The sequence below is a fragment of the Salmo salar genome, chromosome 09, assembly GCF_965601325.2.
Source record: "Salmo salar chromosome 09, fSalSal1, whole genome shotgun sequence".
NCBI classification, from domain to species: Eukaryota; Metazoa; Chordata; class Actinopteri; order Salmoniformes; family Salmonidae; genus Salmo; species Salmo salar.
In genome coordinates, this window is record NC_138299.1 from 8,735,600 (window position 1) to 8,760,987 (window position 25,388).

A 25,388-nucleotide genomic window follows, 5' to 3' on the forward strand; every position below is an offset into this window, starting at 1 on the left:
CCTACATCTTCAGCATTGCCAATTACAATATCCAAATCTCCCTCGACTGAAATACCCAAAATGTAGGCTGAAATTCACTCCACTGCCTCCAGTTACATACTTGACAGTGACCCGAGTTGTAGTAGTTACAGATGCAGAGTTGAGCACAATGACAAGATCACAACAAGTATGACAACAGCAGCACATAGAAAACACCTACAGATACCACTCAAGATTCTACTGGCCTAATACATGAACACTGTCCTTACCAAAAAACCCCATAGCTTAGTTTCAAGAAGAGAAAATAGCAAGCTGGACTTTTGAGGAGCATCTTTATTATGCCACAGATAAAAGCCAGTCGTTTTTGAAAGAGGACCTTATTTTTTTTCACCAACATTGACATTCTGCAAGGGTAGTGGTGGTGTTATGGTTGAGCAGCCAGCAGGGGAGGGGAAAGATGGGGGGACATTGTGGATGGGATAAAGGTGGTTAGTGGTGCAAGAGGGGTGTTTGGGGTAGAATTAAGTGCGAGGGTATAGGGCTTAATTACCAAGTAATAAAACATTCATTTACCCTTAAATACAGAAAAAGGAAGCACACAGCATGACAAGAAGTGCTTACAGTAAAACGAGGGGAACGCACATGTTCTTGCTGAGTATACCACATTTATTACTTTGAACTGATTAATAGAAAGAGTTGGGGCGAGGCCACTTTGTCAGCGCGGTCTTTAAGAAGACGGAAGGGGAGGAAGAAACAAAAATGGCAAGAGAAAAGCAACATTACTGAACAGGTCCAAGAAAGAGGACTGGAAACAGGGCCCGTTTTGTACAATTGTACACTATAAAATAATTATACAATGACCAAGGCTCTAAACGTAATAATGTTTTTACTTTCAATTCCCCCAAACCTTACCCCCCAAAAAACAGGGTCATCTCGAACATTCATTTCAGTTCTCCTTTTTTTATGACAGAAGCATTGGAAACAAACTCCTTGCAGGGTGAGATGACAGTACCCACAACGACAAATATCCACTGAAGAGACCCCGTCTGCGTCCTGATTGGATCCATTAATCTTCCACAGGATGGAGGGGTTTACTAAGAAATTAAACAAATGGCCCGCCTTGACTTTCGGGCACTAATAGTAGCCGACACTAAACATTTCCACTAGAATTTTGCGTAAGAAGAATTACAGACTTGCTCTCGGACTGTAAAAACAGATGATTTTGTAAAAAAGAAAAAGCATATGTAGTGGAATGGGGTTGGGCAAAAGAGATTCACCTAAGGATGCTATGCATTATGTTGTAGTCCTATGAATAATAATTTATTTTACTACAAGTTCGAAGTAAGTCTTTTAAAGTAAAAAGAAATCAAGAAAGTCTTCATTTAGTCGTTTTTTGTTTTTGTCCTTGGTTAATTTCCCCCCTCCATTTTGCATTTCTTGAAAGATCTGAATGTGAGATGGGGTGGAAAGTGGGGGATATTGCAGTCTTTTGCCCAAAGCAGTAACTGTTACTTGACACGTCCTTGGCGCTCCTGTGGGACACAAAGAGAAAAGAAGAGTTCAGTTTGGGGACTCACATCAAAACACAACACACACTTCAGAGATTTTGGGGCTTTTCAGAATGTTGTAGATCCAATTTTAATGTAACCTGTGGGCATAATTATTATACTCCATCAATGGATTTAAGAGAGGGGAGTTTGTCAATCTTTAAGTTTAAAAGCAAGCCACATGTGTGCTGGTGCCGAGCATCTCCCTACCACCAGGTCCAACCAAGTAGTTCTACAACATGCAGTTCTGATCACCTTTTCAGACATTTGCAATAATCCTCCACAGCAAGACATGGAACATTTGTCCTCATTCAGTAAAGGGCACATTGAGCACAAAATGTCAAAGTACATCTGCATTTTGATCATTTGAGAGAAAGGGAATTTAACTTGATGAAATGTCCTGATTCCAAAACAAAGGTGGCTGTCTAACAGGAAAACAGTAGGTTTTTAGACGCTAGACTGGAAGTGTAATTTTTTGCCAGCGTGAGCAGAAAGCGAGAAACTTGTGTCCTCGGGCATTATCCATGCATAGAATTCTTGAAAATAAAAACAGAATTGTCATTGGAATGAGTGTCTCACACTACAAAAAGTTACACATCTAGCGTAGCAGGCCTGTTAGGCTGGGTTTACTCGCCACTTGTTCTCCAGTGCAAAATGTCACTGACGTGTCTGTAAAGTTACTAATTCTGGCATACCCCAAAATCTCTGCAGTGTATAGTGAAATGTTATTTTAAATACATAAAACTTTTATTTATTCAGGGGAGCCCAATTGAGACCATGGCCTCATTCTCAATGGCGCCCCGAGTAAACATTTCCACAAACAGGGTGAAAAATTAACATTACAAATAAAATACAAATTAAACAAAGCACAACTTCAACAAATACACTACAATCGAGAATGAATTCACTGAGGATTTGAGTTAACACCAGAATCCTAAAAATTGCCCTAGCAACACCAGGGAATCGAGATGCAAGGAATTTTATAGGTTATTCCGACAATGGACGGCACTAAAATGAAAGGATTTCCCTAAATTGGTCACAAACAGAGGGACCTCAGAGTTAAACAAAGCGGGTTTGGTAGCTCATTTGTATACGTTAGCAACGAAGTTAGGTACACTGAACAAAAATATCAAACGCAACATGTACAGTGTTGGTCCCATTTTTCATGAGCTGAAATAAAAGATTTAAGATACTTTCAATATGCACCAAAACCTTATTGCTCTCAAATGTTCTGCACAAATGTGTTTACGTCGCTGTTAGTGAGCAATTCTTTGCCAAGATAAATCAATCCACTTGACAGGTGTGGTATATCAAGAAGCTGATTAACCTCAGCAGGATTGGAGTCGTTAAGTGCCTTGCTCAAAGGCACAGCCATCACCTAGTCAGCTCGGGGATTCAAACCAGCAACCTTTCGGTTACTGGCCCAACGCTCTTAACCACTAGGCTACCTGGCCTAATAAAGTATAAATCCATACAAAAAGGTTGGTCCAAGAGAACGAGGGGTAGGTGGGAGCGCTAGGGCATGTTACCTGAAGTCTGTAATGACTCCTGCTGGGGTTTGGGTTGCTGGGGTACGGCTCGCTTCCCTGGACCTCCACCTGGTAACACAAAACACCAGGCTTTAGTTTGGAACAAAACAGGAAGGATGTGAGGCCTCAATCGATCTCAGGCATACATGCATCAACTTAACGAACTTACAAAAATGGACTTTGCGGTCTCAAAGTGGATGGATGAAAAATGTGTCAACTAGAATCGCTCTTTAAAACAATCTTTTGTTTCATTGTTACGTTACACAGCAAGGATCATTCATCATTTGAGTTGTCAGTATATCACCTTCCTAGCGCACATGACGCTCAGCTCTACTCTGAAGCCTGAACCTAAGTGCATGTTGATTTTCCATCAATACCAGTCAGTAGTCAGTGGTTATCACCAATCTGGATCAACATGTAAGCCACAAAACTATGATTAACACGCATCTCTTGTTTTTCTAGATAAGTGGAAGCTATAGTTAATTCATTGATAAAATACCAGTTATACATTGATCTTTGACAACTAGTAAATATTGAGTCTTTTCCCAATATTTACAGGGGAGTTTCCCTGAGAAATACACCCAGGTGCAGAGCAGTTTCCTTGCGGCAGTAAATAATGCAGACTGTTTTGCACACATAGCCTCAGTCATGCAATGTGAAGTTACTGATGGGAAAGGACTCTACGCCTCAAGTTCCAAAATAAAATGTTATTACAGAGCACCATGTAAGGAAGCATGATTTGTGTTTCAGCAAAATAAGCTTGAAGGAAACAAGGCAGAATGTAAATTTGCAACATATTGTTGCCACAGCAGACAGGGCTGTCTAATATAACCCAAAAACTAGGCCTATGTTTTGATGTAAAGAAAGCTGCATCTGCATCTCAGACCTGACAAACAAGCACTGTAGTCAGTATGACAAAACAGGGTCAGTAATAGTGTTACAGAACTACAGTGAGTGTACCCCTTTCTGACAATCTATTATGATATACACAGTTTGGCAATGAGTCAGAAATTGAGCTAGCCTATAGGGCCGTCAAATTCAAATCTGTACCTCAAAGCCAGTTCCACTGCTTTTCCCCCCATTCCTCCCTTCTAACCAGGAACTGATTTAGATATGGGACACCAGGTGGGTGCAACAAATTACTAGGTGTAAAAAATATATATATATAAAAAAAACTTTCAAAAACTGTAGTACTCCAGACCTTGTAGGATAAGATTTGAATATGCCATCATCCTACTTACACTGCTTTTGATAACATGGCCTTCAATATATCATCTTCAAAACAAGTTGTCGCACTGCTGTGAGTGGAAGTCATCAACATTAGTACATTGAGCAAGCATTTGTTCCCAACATCACAAAGGATTAACATATATTATTTGTATTCTTTTTTTTTAAATTGAACCTTTATTTAACTAGGCAAGTCAGTTAAGAACAAAATCTTATTTACAATATACGGCCTACCCCGGACCAATTGTGCGGGGTAGTGGCAGGGACTGTAGTGGCACCTCTTGCACTGAGATGCAGTGCCATAGACCACTGCGCCACTCGGGAGCCCATGGCCATTTAGACTGAAGGGCCAATGTAAACATGCATTTCATATGTGAATAGAAGCCTTTGTAAAAGACAGAGCATAATAATGAATATTCTAATTATTTTGGGAGTCAATAGAAAAGGTCAACAACAAAATGCATTTTGGTGGGCACAAGGGTGACTGCTGGCATTTAGCATTTGGTTTACTTGATTCTTGCAAAAACCTTTCTGCTCCCCCTTTTTAAGTTGTATATAATGGGCAGTGGCCTTACTGGCCTAGAGCATTGGTTTGGTGAGCCAAGCATCTGAACCATTTCCTAAATAACTTCAGAAACCCCATCTCAAAGAGGGCATAATTTTCAACTGTAAATGCCTATGCAAAAGTAATCAATTCCTAATAACATTTCCGACAACAAAAATGTGACATTGCTCATTGATTAAATATACCGAATTGGAAATATACATTCAATACAGACACTACTGATCAACACTAGTCAGCATTTATTGAATATATATATACAATTTACTGTATTTTGTTCATGGCATATCTACATTTTCTGTTGGAATGGCACATTGTAAGATTAACACATACATAATGACTGATGAGCTACATCAACTTAATACCCAACAGAATTTTAGCTCTCCAGATGCTCTCAGAACCCTCACACACACACACACACCTCCCCCCATCACACAACCCAAGGTGTAGGCCTATGCATTTCCCCAGGTGGGTGGAGGGTAGGCCGTTACCTTTTTCACACACTCCTCCTCCTCCTGGCGCTTCTCGTAGTGGGAGAAGTCGTCGAAAATGGAGGTGGTGTGCTTGTAGCCGGCGATGATCTTCAGCACCTGCCGTGCCTTGTCCAGGGGCACCTCCTGCGTGTCCCGCGAGTTGGTCACTGGCTTGTTCTCATTGTTCTCCAGGCGGATGTGCCGTAGCTGGCTGTTGGGAACGTCCTTAACAAAGATCCAGCGCACGTCAAAGCGCCCCTTCCACTTGTCCTGCGACCACACACCGGCGCAGGTGTTGTAGTCCACGGGCGAGCGCATCTCCGCCACGCCGCAGAAGTGGCCACTGCCGTTGACGCTGAAGAGCAGGTAGAGGGGGCCCTTAGCACCCAGCGAGCGATAGGCGGCGTCCAGCCGCTTATTGCCGTGCTCTGTGCTACACCAGATGTTGTACTTGATGGAGCGGTGGATGTCGTCCTCAGAGTAGCTCTTGATGATGAACACACGCCCCTGCTTGGGGTTCCAGTCAAAGTCCTTGGGGTTGTAGTTGTTGACCAGGCGCAGCTTCTCCAGCACCGGGTGGGGCTCCGAAGGTACCGGTACCCCGCCCACGCCAGAGTTGGGGGGAGACTGCCCCACCCCGCCATCCCCAAAGCCATTAGCGCGGTTCCGTGGAGGGACCCAGCGAGTGGGCTGAGTGGTGGGCGGGGGGCCCTGGGAGACCTGCAGCTGCCCCCCCATGCCCTGCTGCCCGTTCGGGGGAAACTGGTGCTGCCCAAGCTGGGCCAAAGGGGCCACCAACTGTCCGTTGCTGAGCTGTAGTTGTGGGGTCCCTCCGGCCATGGTGCCGGGCTGAGGGGAGGCCTGGTTTGGCGGCTGCCCATTGCTGGGGATAGGCGCATGCTGTGGGGTGGACGCTTTAGGCATGTTCCCCTTGTTGTCCCAAGTGCCGATGTCCATGTTGTGTTTGATGGGCGGAGGGGGCAGGTTGGTACCCGCTATGCCCCCTTTGGTTTTCAGCTTGGGCTGAGGCTTGGCAGGCTTGCCAGCAATGTCTGCCCAGGATGCGGGTTTGGCGGGGGCAATGGGGGGCAGTGGCATGCTGGGAGCTCCACCAGACACCTGGCTGTGGCCCAGGGGTCCCCCAGGGAGGCCAGAGCCCACGACCTTGGGCGCCCCCATGTCCCCAGCACCACCGCCAATCTTAAGCCCCGCCAAGCTGTCCAAGCTGTTCATGCCGGGGGCCTTGTTGAGGGGCTCGTTCTGGGTGAAGGGGGACTGTCCGTCAATCATGGCGCCCCCTAGCGAGCTGGGCGCGTAGGCGTAGCTGCTGCTGTAGCCAGAGCTCTGCGTGGACTGTCCCTGAGAGCTGTTGTTGCCCCAGGCTGAGAAGTCGATGCCACTGGGGAAGAAGTTAAAGCCGTGCTGGCCCAGGAAGGGGTTGCTGCCCAGCGGGCCGGGTTGGCTGAACATGGCGTCGGGCAGGAAGTGGTGCTCCCCGTTGCTCAGCTGTCCATACGAGGCCAGGTAAGGCATGGGGGGGTCGCCGCCGGTGGACCATGCTGCCTCGTTCAGGGAGTACGAGAATCCTATGGAAGGGCTGTAGTAACTTGGCATGTAGGAGTCTGACATGGCCGTATACGCATTGCTCTGGGAAGAGAAGAACACTAGTTAGACTGCTGACTGTATTTCAATCATTACATCCTTTTCTGAATCTCCCTCAGCCTCTGCCTAGACTAGGACAACTGGCCATTTTCACACCAGTGAACTGCTTTATGAAGAGAAACAGTGGCATTGCTACGCAACAAAAGGATGCAGCATTCCTTTGACTGGAGGAATACAGGCTCCATTATTTCCATTGTGGCCCACTTTTCTGGGAAGTGCCCACTCTACCAATGATAGATGCCAACCGAGGCCGTTACGACAAGATGAATGGCAGCTTAATTATGAATTGGAATTCTAGGCAAATGGACTACGTAGTAAACTGGGAGAGAAGAGTCTTCATGCTAAATGCCCTGGATCGGACACATGATGAATTGCAACAGTATAAAAGTAATTTACTGTAAAGGTATACAGCAAAATATCCCTGTTTTGCATGTTTACCATCGTAATCTATGAGTCAGAGCTTGTTGATCATCCTGATAATTTCTATTAAAACTGAGGCGGTTTTAAAATGCTACTTGAACAAATGCTATGAATAAGGCAGCGTAAGCAGGCAAATGTTAGGAGCAGTGTGTGGCCTAGTAAAACTGATAGAAGTGGTACTCACCTGTCTGGCCTGAGTGTTCAGGTAAGGCTCAAACTCATCATTCAAAGTATCCTTTTGGGTCACAGCTCCGTTTTGCACTGGAAAAAGAGTAGGCAGCAATGTAAGACATCTGGATATATCTGTTTGCATGAGGTGGAAATAGTTACAACTAGTCATAGGCCTACATATTTGTGGCTGGTGGTGAGTAGGATGACAATAAGAATCAGGAAGTCCTTACATTTAATAATACATCTCTAGTATGGCACACCTTTAGTTCACTGCCACAAATTGCACAATATGCTGTTTTAATGCACTGAAATGGGTAGCATTGGATTGGTTGAGTTGGACAACAGTTGTCTTTCATGTTGGCTAGACCTATAGCTACTGTCCCACCTTTAAAACAAGTAACTGTAGGCCATAGGCATCGGGTTGTATCAGGTGCTGCGGTATATGTTAGATATATAGAATCTGTCAAAAAATAACGTAACTGCAGGACTATCGCTACATGCGAAACGGCCTGTTTATTACAGTGTATCAGTTGTATAAGTATCTTGACAGCCACCAATGGGAATGGAAATAGGCGATGAGGTGCTGCTGTACTATATTGTTTCTAGCTGCAATTTTGGACGAACAAACTCAATCGATTGGTATTTAACATCAGTGATCGGGGTCATGACATAACTTTAACTTGTGTCCGACGTGTGTCAGTTCGCCCTGACATGAGCAGAATCTGAAAAGGAACAGCCAAACTGGAAAACAGGCCTGGCTAGTAAACAAAGTTGCCTCAAAATATTGAACTAAAACATTTAAACTTAAATGGTACGGTGAGAACAGCATGCTACGCTACTGGTACGGTGAGAACAGCATGCTCGAAGACGTGTCATTGGCAGGCAATTCACGAGCGCGAAGAATCCTTTAAATCGCGTGGTTAGCCAGCTAGCGTTAAGGAAATACAAGGAACAACCGGTTTAGTTTGCGTGGAAGGTTCCAATGAATAAGGTAGTCGCTAGCACTTAACCAACGCTCAAGTTAGCCACTAGCTAGCTGTCTGACTTGGGAAATGTATAGCGAGCTAGTTTGCAAATGTAGAGTTATCCCAGTTAGGTAGCACAATCTAACTACCAAGCTAGCCAGGCTAACTAGCGAACGTTCAAGCTAGCGCGGACGGATTTCATCAAAATACAAAATTGTGTATTAGCACAACTGACAGTAAATGTAATAAAACTAAAATATTAGCTAAGTAAGTACTACCAACTTATCGGAAATTTGTTCACATGTCCAATCAACTATAGAAGCGAAATTGGCACTTTGGTGATACTGGCCTGCTATCTGGCTGGCTAGCGAGCCATCATCACATTTGCCCACGCAGAAGAGGGTTTCCGTACACACCACACGAAAAAAGATCCGCATACAGAGCCAGCAAACTTGTCATGTTACGATGACTTACCTTTGTTTCCTTGGCCTTTCGGTCTCTGGATTGGGTCCAGGTGATTCATGAAGGTTTGATTTATGAGAAGAGAGGAAGGGAAAAATAAATGAAGAAATGTATATTCACCAGTCAGTCCTTTAGCAGGTGGTCAGGCCTACTGCACTACAGAGAGTCACTGCCTCTGGAACAAGCTAACGTTATCCTAACTAGCTACGTCTCGATGGAAATTTGGTCTCGTAAATATTCAGAAGGTGACTCTCTTTACCTGTTCAAGAAGGCTGCTGGCTGACATGTCTTTCTCCCTGGAGCCTTTTTGTATTTTAATTCGTTTTTAATTTAAGTGGGAGGGTATATGAAATGTCTATTTGAGAGTTAGCCAAGTGCCCCTGTCTCTCTACAGAGCTTAGAATCTACACAATGGCGGGCTGCAGCTCTCAGCGCCGAGCGACATCTCAACATGGCTGAGAGGCCGGGTTTTTCCGATAGCGTTTATTTATGACGGAAATGCGCCCCTTAACGGCATGGAGGAACTATATTATGCAGGTAGGCTTTTAAAATAGGCTATTGGACATATTGTTATAATACAGTCGTCGGCAAAAGTTTTGAGAATGACACAAATATTAATTTTCAAAGTTTGCTACTTCAGTGTCTTTAGATATTTTTGTCAGATGTTACTATGGAATACTGAAGTATAATCACAAGTATTTCATAAGTGTTAAAGGCTTTTATTGACAATTACAAGTTGACATTAGCCGGCACAGAAAGAAAAAAAAATGTATGAAATGTATGCATTCACTACTGTAAGTCGCTCTGGATAAGAGCGTCTGCTAAATGACGTAAATGTAAAATGTAATATTTGCAGTGTTGACCCTTCTTTTTTAAGACCTCTGCAATCCGCCCTGGCATGCTGTCAATTAACTTCTGGGCCACATCCTGACTGATGGCAGCCCATTCTTGCATAATCAATGCTTGGAGTTTGTCAGAATTTGCGGGGTTTTGTTTGTCCACTCGCCTCTTGAGGATTGACCACAAGTTCTCAATGGGATTAAGGTCTGGGGGGTTTCCTGGTCATGGACCCAAAATATCGATGTTTTGTTCCCCGAGCCACTTAGTCATCACTTTTGCCTTATGACAAGGTGGTCCATCATGCTGGAAAAGGCATTGTTCGTCACCAAACTGTTCCTGGATGGTTGGGAGAAGTTGTTCTCGGAGGATGTGTTGGTACCATTCTTTATTCATGGCTGTGTTCTTAGGCAAAATTGTGAGTGAGCCCACTCCCTTGGCTGAGAACCAACCCCACACATGAATGGTCTCAGGATGCTTTACGGTTGGCATGACACAGGACTGATGGTAGCGCTCACCTCGTCTTCTCTAGACAAGCTTTTTTTCCGGATGCCCCAAACAATCGGAAAGGGGATTCATCAGAGAAAAAGACTTTACCCCAGTCCTCAGCATTCCAATCCCTGTACTTTTTGCAGAATATCAGTCTGTCCCTGATGTTCTGAGAGAGAGAGAGAGAGAGAGAGAGAGAGAGAAAAAAAAACACTTTTTGGCTAGTTGAGGATTTGATGATTTGTTGTTTTAATTTATCTTTGTTTGTGTTTCAGCCTGTCCTCCTGAGGTACTCCACCCTACCTAGGTCCTGGAGAAGGGAAAAGGTAGATCTGCCCATGGGTGTACATTCCCACGTAGATAACCCATTGTTTTATACACTAGGTTAGCCGGGCGGGTGTCACCCTTGTATTTTCTTGGAACCAGGTAGGACAGTGGGTTAGGGTGTAGAGTGTGTTAAGAAGGATTAGTTGTGTAGAAGAGGAGGGACCTTTTGTTTATTTTCATTACTTGGACCCCGATCCCAAACATTCTCTTCTCTTACCTTCCCTGGTTTTATTTACTATTTTCCCTGGGTGTTTTATGTTGTTTGCTTAATTACTTTACTAAACATCCCCCGAGGGCTAACATTGAGTTCTGGTTATTTCCGCTCATTACACCCCACATTTCTTCCCCATCCATCTAGTTTACCTTGTGTGCGTAGGGACAAGCATTTACGTCTCCTCCTCAGACGAACTTCACCCGAGGGGAGAACGTAACACTCATCTAGAAGTGACAAAAGCATGGATTAACTTTTCTGCATAATTTCTGGGCAGAAAGTCTGTCCTTGAAATAGTCTTGATATGTTCATCAAAAGAGAGATCAGGGTCCAGAGTAACGCAGAGGTCCTTCACAGTTTTATTTTTGACGACTGTACAACCATCAAGATTAATTGTCAGATCCAACAGGAGATCTCTTTGTTTCTTGGGACCTAGAACTAGCATCTTTGTTTTGTTCGAGTTTAAAAGTTGAACATTTGGCGTTATCCACTTCCTTGTATCTGAGACACAGGCTTCTAGGGAGGGTAATTCTGGGGCTTCACCACGTTTTATTGAAATGTACAGCAGTGTATCGTCCGCATAGCAGTGAAAGTTAACATGTTTCCGAATGACATCACCAAGAGGTAAAATATATAGTGAAAACAATAGTGGTCCTAAAACAGAACCTTGAGGAACACAAACGTACAGTATATTTGTCAGAGGATAAAACATCCACAGAGACAAACTGATATCTAAAGCAGGCCAGAACTTGTCCGTGTAGACCAATTTGGATTTCCAGTCTCTCCAAAAGAATGTCATGATCGATGGTGTCAAAAGCAGCACTAAGGTCTAGGAGCACGAGGACAGATGCAGAGCCTTGGTCTGACGCAATTAAAAGGTAATTGACCACCTTCACGAGTGCAGTCTCAGTGCTATGATGGGGTCTAAACCAGACTGGAGCGTTTTGAATACATTGTTTGTCTTCAGGAAGGCAGTGAAGTTGCTACGCAACAGCTTTTTCAATTTTTTATGAGAGGAATGGGAGATTTGATATAGGCCGATAGTTTTTAAAATATTTTCTGGGTCAAGGTTTGGCTTTTTCAAGAGGCTTTATTACTGCCACTTTTAGTGAGTTTGGTACACATCCGGTGGATAGGGAGCTGTTTATTATGTTCAACATAGGAGGGCCAAGCACAGGAAGCAGCTCTTTTAGTTGGAATAGGGTCCAGTATGAAGCTTGAAGGTTTAGAGGCCATTACTATTTTCATGAATGTGTCAAGAGATATTGGATTTAAAAACTCCCTTGATCCTAGGTCCTGGTAGTGTTGTGCAGCTTTGGAGAAATACGCAGATTTAAAAAGGAGTCCGTAATTTGCTTTCTAATGATCATGATATTTTTGTTAATGAAGTGCTGAAGTGAAAGCCATCCAATGCTTTTTAGTTAGCTTTGTGATAGTATCAACAATACATGTAGGATTGTTCTTAATCTCCTCAATTAAGTTGGAAAAATAGGATGAACGAGCAGCAGCGAGGGTTCTTCGATATTGTACGGTATTGTCTTTCCAAACTAGTCGGAAGACTTCCAGTTTGGTGGAGCGCCATTTCCGCTCCAATTTTCTGGAAGCTTGCTTCAGGGCTTGGGTATTTTCTGTATACCAGGGAGCTAGTTTCTTATGACAAATGTTTTTTGTTTTTAGGGGTGCGACTGTATCTACGGTATTACTCAAGGTTAAATTTAGTTTCTCAGTTAGGTGGTTAACCGATTTTTGTACTCCGACATCCTTGGGTAGGTAGAGGGAGTCTGGAAGGGCATCTAGGAATCTTTGGGTTGCCCTGGAATTTATAACACAGCTTTTGATGATTCTTGGTTGGGGTCTAAACAGATTATTTGTTGTGATTGCAAACATAATAAATTGGTGGTCCGATAGTCCAGGATTATGAGGAAAAACATTCAGATCCACAGTATTTATTCCACGGAACAAACTAGGTCCAGAGTATGACTCTGGCAGTGAGTAGGTCCGGAGACATGTTGGACAAAACCCACTGAGTCGATGATTGCTCCGAAAGCCTTTTGGAGTGGTCTGTGGACTTTTCCATATGAATATTAAAGTCACCAACAATTTGAATATTATCTGCCATTATCTGCCAGTGAGGAACGCTGTATACGGCCCAGGAGGTCTGTAAACAGGAGCTATAAAAGTGATTGAGTAGGCTGCATAGATTTCATGACTAGAAGCTCAAAAGATGAATGCAGTCTTTAAATGTTTTTTATTGAAATTTGCTATCGTAAATGTTAGCAACACCTCCACCTTTACGGGTTACGTGGGGGATGTGGTCACTAGTGTAACCAGGAGGAGAGGCCTCGTTTAACACAGTAAATTCATCAGGCTTAAGCCATGTTTCAGTCAGTCCAATCACATCAAGATTATGATCAGTGATTATTTAATTTATTATAACTGCCTTGGAAGTGAGGGAACTAACATTAAGTAGCCCTATTTTGAGATGTGAGATATCACAATCTCTTTCAATAATGACAGGAATGGAGGAGGTCTTTATTCCAGTGAGATTGCTAAGGCGAACACCGCCATGTTTAGTTTTGCCCAATCTAGATCGAGGCACAGACACGGTCTCAATGGGGATAGCTGAGCTGACTACAGTGACTGTGCTAGTGGCAGACTCCACTAAGCTGGCAGGCTGACTAACAGCCTGCTGCCTTGCCTGCACCCTCTCTCATTGTGGAGTTAGGAGGCCCCAACTTAAAAGTGTGGGCCCTCCTCTATAACCATTGAGTACATTTTACACTAATGTACTCAATGGTGCTCCATTTCTGAAAAGATTGCACATGCTCAAAAACTTGGCGCATGCCGTACATGTTTCCCGTTATAAATCAGACCTGTAGTAAAACTGTGCATGTGAACGAGCATTATAATGCCGTGTTCAAGTGCTAGTCGGAACTAGGAAACTCAGAAATGTCCAACTTGCTAACTGGTGGCCGTTGAATGCGGCACGTGTATAACTACACTGAACAAAAATATGAATGCAACATGCAACAATTTCAAAGATTTACATTTACAGTTCATATAAGGAAATCAGACAATTGACATTAACTCAATAGGCCCTAATCTATGGATTTTACATTACTGGGAATACAGATATGCATCTGTTGGTCACAAAAAATGGTAGGGGTGTGGATCAATCAAATGTATTTATAAAGCAGATGCCTCAGAAACCCAGCCTAAAAAGCCAAACGGCAAGCAATGCAGATGTAGAAGCATGGTGGCTATGAAAAATTCCCTAGAAAGGCAGGAACCTAGGAAGAAACCTAGAGAGGAACCAGGCTCCGAGGGATGGCCAGGTGGAGATTATAAGAGTACATGGCCATTAAGGCCAGATCATTCTTTAAGATGTTCAAACGTTCATAGATGACCAGCAGGGTCAAATAATAATCACAATGGTTGTAGGGGGTGTAACAGGTCAGCACCTCAGGACTACATGTTGGCTTTTCATAGCTGCGCATTCAGAGGGCGAGACCACAGGAGCGGTAGAGAGGGAGAAGGAGAGAGAGAGGAAGAGAGAGAGGGTTGAAAGTAGCAGGACCGGGGCAAGGTAGCATGTCTGGTGAACAGGTCAGGGTTCCATAGCCACAGACAACAGCAGAAACTGGATCAGCAGCATGACCAGGTGGACTGGGGACAGCCAGGAGTCATCAGGCCAGGTAGTCCTGAGGCATCGTCCTAGGGCTCAGGTCCTCTGGGAGGGTAGAGAGAGAGAGAGAAAGAGAGAGAGATGGTAGAATTAGAGGGAGCCTAGTTAAGTTCACACAGGACACCAGATGAGACAGAAGAATTACACCAGACACTGTGGCCCTGTCCAGCGATACCCCCGGACAGGGTCAACCAGGATATAACCCCACCAACATTGCCAAAGCACAGCCCCCACATCACGAGAGGGGTATCAATTGACCACCAACTTACTACCCTGAGACAAGGCTGAGTATAGCCCACGAAGATCTCCATCACACAAGCCTGGGGGGGGGCAAAACCGGACAGGAAGATCACGTCAGTGACTCAACCAACTCAAGACGAGTACAGCAAAAAAAGCCTGGCATGATGTGATGCACCACTCCTAGGGGCGGCATGGGAGAGCTCTAGTAAGACAGTGACTCAGAGACAGCAGGGGTGGTTCATCACTCCAGTGCCTTGCCGTTCACCTTGGCACCCCTGGGTCAGACTACACTCAATCATAGGACCTACTGAAGAGATGAGTCTTCAGTAAAGACTTAAAGTTGAGACTGCCTGCCTCCTGCTGTTTGCTTAGAAATTCAAATCAAATATTATTTGTCACATACACATGGTTAGCAGATGTTAATGCGAGTGTAGCGAAATGCTTGTGCTTCTAGTTCTGACAGTGCGGTAATATATAACAAGTAATCTAACAATTCCCCAACAACTACCTAATACACAGAAATCCAAAAGGGGTGAATGAGAATATGTACATGTAAGTATATGGATGAGCGATGGCCGAGCGGCATAGGCAAGGTGCAATAGATGGTATAAAATACAGTATATACTGTACATATGATGAGTAATGTAAGATATGTAAACATTATTAAAGTGACATTATTTAATGTGGCATTGTTTAAAGTGACTAGTGATCCATTTGTTAAAGTGGCCAGTGATTGGGTCTCCATGTAGGCAGCAGCCTCTCTGAGTTAGTGATTGCTGTTTAACAGTCTGATGGCCTTGAGATAGAAGCTGTTCTTCAGTCTCTCGGTCCCAGCTTGGATGCACCTGTACTGACCTCGCCTTCTGGATGGTAGCGGTGTGAACAGACAGTGGCTCGGGTGGTTGTTGTCTTTGATGATCTTTTCTGCCTTCCTGTGACATCGGGTGCTATAGGTGTCATGAGGGCAGGCAGTTTGCCCCCGGTGATGCATTGTGCAGATCGCACCACCCTCTGGAGAGCCTTGCGGTTGAGGGCGGAGCAGTTGCCATACCAGGCTGTGATACAGCCCGTCAGGATGCTCTCGATTGTGGATATGTAAAAGTTAGTCAGAGTTTTGGGTGACAAGCCAAATTTATTCAGCCTCCTGAGGTTGAAGAGGCGCTGTTGCGCCTTCACAACACTGTCTGTGTGGGTGGACCATTTTAGTTTTTTTCCGTTGATGTGTACGTCACGGAACTTAAAAAACGTTCCACTTTCTCCACTGCTATCCCTTCGAATGTGGACAGGTGGGTGCTCCCTCTGCTGTTTCCAGAAGTCCACGATCATCTCCTTTGTTTTGTTGATGTTGAGTGAGAGGTTGTTTTCCTGAGTGCCCTCACCTCCTCCCTGTAGGTTGTCTCGTCGTTGTTGGTAATCAGCCCACTACTGTTGTGTCGTCTGCAAATGCGGTCATTGGTGAACAAGGAGTACAGGAGGGGGTTGAGCACGCACCCTTGCGGGGCCCCAGTGTTCAGGGTCAGCAAGGTGGAGATATTGTTTCCTACCTTCACCACCTGGGGACGGCCTGTCAGAAAGTCCAGGACCCAATTGCACAGGGCTGGGTCGAGGCCCAGGGCCTCCAGCTTGATGGTGAGCTTGGAGGGTACTATGGTGTTGAATGCTGAGTTGTAGTCAATGAACAGCATTCTTACATATTCCTCTTGCCCAGATGGGATACGGCAGTGTGATGGCGATTGCATCGTCTGTGGACCTGTTACGGTGGTATGCAAACTGGGGTGGGTCTAGGGTGGACGGTAAAGGTGGAGGTGATATGATCCTTGACGAGTCTCTCAAAGTACTTCATGATGACAGAAGTGAGTGCTACAGGGCGGTAGTCATTTAGTTCAGTTTGTATTTTTGTTTATTATGGATCCCCATTAGCTGCTGCCAAAGCAGCAAATCAGTGGGCTTTGTGTTGATTGAGCCATCTGATTCAATAAATAAAGGAGCCAAGTTGGCTTTTTTCCCCAAAATTTCATTTAAGGTGCCCCAAAGCTTTTTACTATCATTCTTTATATAATTTATCTTTGTGTCGTTTATTTTTATTTAGTTTAGTCACATGATTTCTTCATTTGCAGTACTTTGCCAATCAGTTGGGCTGCCAGACTTAATTGCCTCATCCCTCTCAACCATACACCTTTTCAATTCTTCATCAATCCAAGGGGATTTAAACCGTTTTTACAGTCATTTTCTTAATGGGTGCGTGCTTATTAGTAACTGGAATAAGTCGTTTCATAAATGCGTCAAGTGCAGCGTCTGGTTGCTCCTCATTACACACCACAGACAAGCAAATATTCTTTACATCATCAACATATGAATCACTACAGAACTTCATGTATGACCTCTTATACACTATATTAGGCCCAGCCTTTGGAACTTTGGTTTTCCTAGATATGACTATTATATTGTGATCACTACATCCTATGGATTTGGATACTGCTTTAAAGCAAAAATCTGCAGCGTTAGTAAAAATGTGATCAATACATGTTGATGATTTAATTCCTGTGCTGCTTGTAACTACCCTGGTAGGTTGACTGACCTGATCCAGGTTTTAGACACTTTTTACAGTTTGAAGTTTTTTCCTGAGTGGGCAGCTTGATGATAGCCAGTCAATATTTAAGTCACCCAGAAAATATACTTCTCTGTTGATCACATACATTATCAAGCATTTCACACATATTATCCAGATACTGACTGTTAGCACTTGGTGGTCTATAGCAGCTTCCCACAAGAATGGGCTTTAGGTGGGGCAGATGAACCTGTAGCCATATTACTTCAACAGTATTTAACATTAGATCGTCTCTAAGCTTTACAGGAATGTGGTTATGGAATGTGAGTATAGACAGCAACACCGCCCCTGTTGTCATTTCTGTCTTTTCGGTAGATGTTATAACCATGTATTGCTACCACTGTATCATCAAAAGGTATTATCTAAGTGAGTTTCAGAGATAGTCAGAATATGAATGTCATCTGTTACAAGCAAGTTATTGACTTCATGGACCTTGTTTCTTAGGCTATATATGTTAATATGGGCTATTTTTAGCACTTTTCTGGGTTGCTTGATTGTTTTTAATGCTTTACTGTGAAGCTTATCAGAGGTAGACTTACTCATGTTATTTACATTGGAGCTGAAAGTGCAGGGTGAGCTGCATAAAGTGGTATTTCTAATATTGCACACCGCCTCAGTGCTAACAGTGCAACTGCAATGATTACTGCTTACAATAGCTGTAGGATAAACAGATGTATTTCGGTGCAATTGGGGGTACATAAATTAAATGACTTACATTGTGTTTGCCAATGCCCCTAAGATCATGTACATTTGATGCAGCATTATGACGACTCATTGTCACAATGGTAGGGATTAACTGAGCTGGTCCTGGATCATTTACCAGTCATTGTTTCAATGCAGCCTTGAAATGCGTTTACAGAGTCCAGGAGCCAAGATGATTTGGATGGACTCCGTCATTCCTGTAGAGTATCTTCTGTTTTCAAAATGTGTCAAAGTTATCAATAAAAGTGACTCCAGCAGAGCTACAGTAGTCTTTTAGCCAGATGTGTAATGCCAGCAGTCTGCTGAATCTTTCACACCATGGCCCAACTATGGTACTGGACCTGAAATTATTGGCCATTTTTTGGAGTCTTCTAATGCTAAAATCAGTTCTTTAAAATCCAGTTTCAAATGTTCTGAGCTAGCCCTCCTTATGTCGTTTGACCCCACATGGACTACGACAGTGTCAGCTCCGGCATCTGTCGTAGAACAGTCGGAAGCAGCCTTGTTATGTCCTGTACTCATGCTCCTGGGTAGCACAGGGTTTTTGCCTTGGGGACCGAGATGTTTCTCACCACAGAGCTGCCTATGATGACAGCTGGTGATGTTGAATGGGCCGGTCTCTCAGGCAGCCTCACGGTCTGGTGAGGCTGGGAGCTCCGAGGATCTGAACCCGAGGTAGAAGCCACCGGAGAGGGAGACAGAGCCGAGGACGATGACGCAGGTACCTCCGGATCCGATCTTGATTGGGAAGTCACCACGGACGAAGGTGCCAGAACCTCTGGATCCAGGGCGGCAAAGCTGTTACTGGTCTGTGTCAGTTCCGGGTTCAACATCTCCATGGAGACCCCGGTTGCCAGAGAACGCCTTCTTTGACTTCCATGGCGAGTGACTAACCTCCATGGCTGGTTGGTTGGGTCGAGATCAGCTCCGTTCTCCAGGGAAGGGGGAGACCCCTTCGTGGATAGAACCCTGCCTAGCACCGGTCAGTCGGTTGTGGAGAGCCGAGACGGTGGTGAAACTTCCGCCAGACCAGAGCGGCATCCGGCTACTGGGGTGGAAGAATAAGAAAAAGTAGGTGGGCGTGGGTTCCCCAGTATAAGAGTACATGGCCATTAAGGCCAGATCATTCTTTAAGATGTTCAAACGTTCATAGATGACCAGCAGGGTCAAATAATAATCACAATGGTTGTAGGGGGTGTAACAGGTCAGCACCTCAGGACTACATGTTGGCTTTTCATAGCTGAGCATTCAGAGGGCGAGACCACAGGAGCGGTAGAGAGGGAGAAGGAGAGAGAGAGGAAGAGAGAGAGGGTTGAAAGTAGCAGGACCGGGGCAAGGTAGCATGTCTGGTGAACAGGTCAGGGTTCCATAGCCACAGACAACAGCAGAAACTGGATCAGCAGCATGACCAGGTGGACTGGGGACAGCCAGGAGTCATCAGGCCAGGTAGTCCTGAGGCATCGTCCTAGGGCTCAGGTCCTCTGGGAGGGTAGAGAGAGAGAGAGAAAGAGAGAGAGATGGTAGAATTAGAGGGAGCCTAGTTAAGTTCACACAGGACACCAGATGAGACAGAAGAATTACACCAGACACTGTGGCCCTGTCCAGCGATACCCCCGGACAGGGTCAACCAGGATATAACCCCACCAACATTGCCAAAGCACAGCCCCCACATCACGAGAGGGGTATCAATTGACCACCAACTTACTACCCTGAGACAAGGCTGAGTATAGCCCACGAAGATCTCCATCACACAAGCCTGGGGGGGGGGGGGCAAAACCGGACAGGAAGATCACGTCAGTGACTCAACCAACTCAAGACGAGTACAGCAAAAAAAGCCTGGCATGATGTGATGCACCACTCCTAGGGGCGGCATGGGAGAGCTCTAGTAAGACAGTGACTCAGAGACAGCAGGGGTGGTTCATCACTCCAGTGCCTTGCCGTTCACCTTGGCACCCCTGGGTCAGACTACACTCAATCATAGGACCTACTGAAGAGATGAGTCTTCAGTAAAGACTTAAAGTTGAGACTGCCTGCCTCCTGCTGTTTGCTTAGAAATTCAAATCAAATATTATTTGTCACATACACATGGTTAGCAGATGTTAATGCGAGTGTAGCGAAATGCTTGTGCTTCTAGTTCTGACAGTGCGGTAATATATAACAAGTAATCTAACAATTCCCCAACAACTACCTAATACACAGAAATCCAAAAGGGGTGAATGAGAATATGTACATGTAAGTATATGGATGAGCGATGGCCGAGCGGCATAGGCAAGGTGCAATAGATGGTATAAAATACAGTATATACTGTACATATGATGAGTAATGTAAGATATGTAAACATTATTAAAGTGACATTATTTAATGTGGCATTGTTTAAAGTGACTAGTGATCCATTTGTTAAAGTGGCCAGTGATTGGGTCTCCATGTAGGCAGCAGCCTCTCTGAGTTAGTGATTGCTGTTTAACAGTCTGATGGCCTTGAGATAGAAGCTGTTCTTCAGTCTCTCGGTCCCAGCTTGGATGCACCTGTACTGACCTCGCCTTCTGGATGGTAGCGGTGTGAACAGACAGTGGCTCGGGTGGTTGTTGTCTTTGATGATCTTTTCTGCCTTCCTGTGACATCGGGTGCTATAGGTGTCATGAGGGCAGGCAGTTTGCCCCCGGTGATGCATTGTGCAGATCGCACCACCCTCTGGAGAGCCTTGCGGTTGAGGGCGGAGCAGTTGCCATACCAGGCTGTGATACAGCCCGTCAGGATGCTCTCGATTGTGGATATGTAAAAGTTAGTCAGAGTTTTGGGTGACAAGCCAAATTTATTCAGCCTCCTGAGGTTGAAGAGGCGCTGTTGCGCCTTCACAACACTGTCTGTGTGGGTGGACCATTTCAGTTTTTTTCCGTTGATGTGTACGTCACGGAACTTAAAAAACGTTCCACTTTCTCCACTGCTATCCCTTCGAATGTGGACAGGTGGGTGCTCCCTCTGCTGTTTCCAGAAGTCCACGATCATCTCCTTTGTTTTGTTGATGTTGAGTGAGAGGTTGTTTTCCTGAGTGCCCTCACCTCCTCCCTGTAGGTTGTCTCGTCGTTGTTGGTAATCAGCCCACTACTGTTGTGTCGTCTGCAAATGCAGTCATTGGTGAACAAGGAGTACAGGAGGGGGTTGAGCACGCACCCTTGCGGGGCCCCAGTGTTCAGGGTCAGCAAGGTGGAGATATTGTTTCCTACCTTCACCACCTGGGGACGGCCTGTCAGAAAGTCCAGGACCCAATTGCACAGGGCTGGGTCGAGGCCCAGGGCCTCCAGCTTGATGGTGAGCTTGGAGGGTACTATGGTGTTGAATGCTGAGTTGTAGTCAATGAACAGCATTCTTACATATTCCTCTTGCCCAGATGGGATACGGCAGTGTGATGGCGATTGCATCGTCTGTGGACCTGTTACGGTGGTATGCAAACTGGGGTGGGTCTAGGGTGGACGGTAAAGGTGGAGGTGATATGATCCTTGACGAGTCTCTCAAAGTACTTCATGATGACAGAAGTGAGTGCTACAGGGCGGTAGTCATTTAGTTCAGTTTGTATTTTTGTTTATTATGGATCCCCATTAGCTGCTGCCAAAGCAGCAAATCAGTGGGCTTTGTGTTGATTGAGCCATCTGATTCAATAAATAAAGGAGCCAAGTTGGCTTTTTTCCCCAAAATTTCATTTAAGGTGCCCCAAAGCTTTTTACTATCATTCTTTATATAATTTATCTTTGTGTCGTTTATTTTTATTTAGTTTAGTCACATGATTTCTTCATTTGCAGTACTTTGCCAATCAGTTGGGCTGCCAGACTTAATTGCCTCATCCCTCTCAACCATACACCTTTTCAATTCTTCATCAATCCAAGGGGATTTAAACAGTTTTTACAGTCATTTTCTTAATGGGTGCGTGCTTATTAGTAACTGGAATAAGTTGTTTCATAAATGCGTCAAGTGCAGCGTCTGGTTGCTCCTCATTACACACCACAGACAAGCAAATATTCTTTACATCATCAACATATGAATCACTACAGAACTTCATGTATGACCTCTTATACACTATATTAGGCCCAGCCTTTGGAACTTTGGTTTTCCTAGATATGACTATTATATTGTGATCACTACATCCTATGGATTTGGATACTGCTTTAAAGCAAAAATCTGCAGCGTTAGTAAAAATGTGATCAATACATGTTGATGATTTAATTCCTGTGCTGCTTGTAACTACCCTGGTAGGTTGACTGACCTGATCCAGGTTTTAGACACTTTTTACAGTTTGAAGTTTTTTCCTGAGTGGGCAGCTTGATGATAGCCAGTCAATATTTAAGTCACCCAGAAAATATACTTCTCTGTTGATCACATACATTATCAAGCATTTCACACATATTATCCAGATACTGACTGTTAGCACTTGGTGGTCTATAGCAGCTTCCCACAAGAATGGGCTTTAGGTGGGGCAGATGAACCTGTAGCCATATTACTTCAACAGTATTTAACATTAGATCGTCTCTAAGCTTTACAGGAATGTGGTTATGGAATGTGAGTATAGACAGCAACACCGCCCCTGTTGGCATTTCTGTCTTTTCGGTAGATGTTATAACCATGTATTGCTACCACTGTATCATCAAAAGGTATTATCTAAGTGAGTTTCAGAGATAGTCAGAATATGAATGTCATCTGTTACAAGCAAGTTATTGACTTCATGGACCTTGTTTCTTAGGCTATATATGTTAATATGGGCTATTTTTAGCACTTTTCTGGGTTGCTTGATTGTTTTTAATGCTTTACTGTGAAGCTTATCAGAGGTAGACTTACTCATGTTATTTACATTGGAGCTGAAAGTGCAGGGTGAGCTGCATAAAGTGGTATTTCTAATATTGCACACCGCCTCAGTGCTAACAGTGCAACTGCAATGATTACTGCTTACAATAGCTGTAGGATAAACAGATGTATTTCGGTGCAATTGGGGGTACATAAATTAAATGACTTACATTGTGTTTGCCAATGCCCCTAAGATCATGTACATTTGATGCAGCATTATGACGACTCATTGTCACAATGGTAGGGATTAACTGAGCTGGTCCTGGATCATTTACCAGTCATTGTTTCAATGCAGCCTTGAAATGCGTTTACAGAGTCCAGGAGCCAAGATGATTTGGATGGACTCCGTCATTCCTGTAGAGTATCTTCTGTTTTCAAAATGTGTCAAAGTTATCAATAAAAGTGACTCCAGCAGAGCTACAGTAGTCTTTTAGCCAGATGTGTAATGCCAGCAGTCTGCTGAATCTTTCACACCATGGCCCAACTATGGTACTGGACCTGAAATTATTGGCCATTTTTTGGAGTCTTCTAATGCTAAAATCAGTTCTTTAAAATCCAGTTTCAAATGTTCTGAGCTAGCCCTCCTTATGTCGTTTGACCCCACATGGACTACGACAGTGTCAGCTCCGGCATCTGTCGTAGAACAGTCGGAAGCAGCCTTGTTATGTCCTGTACTCATGCTCCTGGGTAGCACAGGGTTTTTGCCTTGGGGACCGAGATGTTTCTCACCACAGAGCTGCCTATGATGACAGCTGGTGATGTTGAATGGGCCGGTCTCTCAGGCAGCCTCACGGTCTGGTGAGGCTGGGAGCTCCGAGGATCTGAACCCGAGGTAGAAGCCACCGGAGAGGGAGACAGAGCCGAGGACGATGACGCAGGTACCTCCGGATCCGATCTTGATTGGGAAGTCACCACGGACGAAGGTGCCAGAACCTCTGGATCCAGGGCGGCAAAGCTGTTACTGGTCTGTGTCAGTTCCGGGTTCAACATCTCCATGGAGACCCCGGTTGCCAGAGAACGCCTTCTTTGACTTCCATGGCGAGTGACTAACCTCCATGGCTGGTTGGTTGGGTCGAGATCAGCTCCGTTCTCCAGGGAAGGGGGAGACCCCTTCGTGGATAGAACCCTGCCTAGCACCGGTCAGTCGGTTGTGGAGAGCCGAGACGGTGGTGAAACTTCCGCCAGACCAGAGCGGCATCCGGCTACTGGGGTGGAAGAATAAGAAAAAGTAGGTGGGCGTGGGTTCCCCAGTATAAGAGTACATGGCCATTAAGGCCAGATCATTCTTTAAGATGTTCAAACGTTCATAGATGACCAGCAGGGTCAAATAATAATCACAATGGTTGTAGGGGGTGTAACAGGTCAGCACCTCAGGACTACATGTTGGCTTTTCATAGCTGAGCATTCAGAGGGCGAGACCACAGGAGCGGTAGAGAGGGAGAAGGAGAGAGAGAGGAAGAGAGAGAGGGTTGAAAGTAGCAGGACCGGGGCAAGGTAGCATGTCTGGTGAACAGGTCAGGGTTCCATAGCCACAGACAACAGCAGAAACTGGATCAGCAGCATGACCAGGTGGACTGGGGACAGCCAGGAGTCATCAGGCCAGGTAGTCCTGAGGCATCGTCCTAGGGCTCAGGTCCTCTGGGAGGGTAGAGAGAGAGAGAGAAAGAGAGAGAGATGGTAGAATTAGAGGGAGCCTAGTTAAGTTCACACAGGACACCAGATGAGACAGAAGAATTACACCAGACACTGTGGCCCTGTCCAGCGATACCCCCGGACAGGGTCAACCAGGATATAACCCCACCAACATTGCCAAAGCACAGCCCCCACATCACGAGAGGGGTATCAATTGACCACCAACTTACTACCCTGAGACAAGGCTGAGTATAGCCCACGAAGATCTCCATCACACAAGCCTGGGGGGGGGGGGGCAAAACCGGACAGGAAGATCACGTCAGTGACTCAACCAACTCAAGACGAGTACAGCAAAAAAAGCCTGGCATGATGTGATGCACCACTCCTAGGGGCGGCATGGGAGAGCTCTAGTAAGACAGTGACTCAGAGACAGCAGGGGTGGTTCATCACTCCAGTGCCTTGCCGTTCACCTTGGCACCCCTGGGTCAGACTACACTCAATCATAGGACCTACTGAAGAGATGAGTCTTCAGTAAAGACTTAAAGTTGAGACTGCCTGCCTCCTGCTGTTTGCTTAGAAATTCAAATCAAATATTATTTGTCACATACACATGGTTAGCAGATGTTAATGCGAGTGTAGCGAAATGCTTGTGCTTCTAGTTCTGACAGTGCGGTAATATATAACAAGTAATCTAACAATTCCCCAACAACTACCTAATACACAGAAATCCAAAAGGGGTGAATGAGAATATGTACATGTAAGTATATGGATGAGCGATGGCCGAGCGGCATAGGCAAGGTGCAATAGATGGTATAAAATACAGTATA

General features: G+C 44.9%; 1 protein-coding gene and 1 pseudogene across 2 annotated transcripts in view; one reads left to right on the forward strand and one right to left on the reverse strand.

Annotated features, from left to right (window-relative positions):
- Positions 1 to 294: 294 nt before the first annotated feature.
- ythdf2 (YTH N6-methyladenosine RNA binding protein F2) lies at positions 295 to 9,475 on the reverse strand. Its single transcript, XM_014210108.3, has 6 exons — positions 9,257 to 9,475; positions 9,010 to 9,034; positions 7,584 to 7,660; positions 5,336 to 6,964; positions 3,056 to 3,124; positions 295 to 1,511 (listed from the first exon to the last, which is right to left on the reverse strand). Exons 1-6 carry the CDS (start codon positions 9,281 to 9,283, stop codon positions 1,488 to 1,490), a joined length of 1,851 nt encoding a protein of 616 aa, XP_014065583.1. The 5' UTR covers positions 9,284 to 9,475; the 3' UTR covers positions 295 to 1,487.
- A 1,120-nt stretch (positions 9,476 to 10,595) lies between these two features.
- LOC106610666 (stonustoxin subunit beta pseudogene) overlaps positions 10,596 to 25,388 on the forward strand; it is a 65,742-nt pseudogene continuing 50,949 nt past the window's right edge. Inside the window, exon 1 of the transcript XR_014378696.1 lies at positions 10,596 to 10,649. The product of XR_014378696.1 is annotated as a stonustoxin subunit beta pseudogene (transcript). The remainder of the gene's footprint in view (positions 10,650 to 25,388) is intronic.

Bases quoted from the DNA above. Each gene is read 5' to 3' on its own strand.
- ythdf2 (XM_014210108.3), bottom strand. From the start codon at position 9,283: ATGTCAGCCAGCAGCCTTCTTGAACAG. The intron at 7,661-9,009 runs GTAAGTCATCGT...CTCTTTTTCCAG, and splicing joins GAAAGGCCAAGGAAACAAAG to TGCAAAACGGAGCTGTGACC. The intron at 6,965-7,583 runs GTGAGTACCACT...TTCTCTTCCCAG, and splicing joins TGAACACTCAGGCCAGACAG to AGCAATGCGTATACGGCCAT.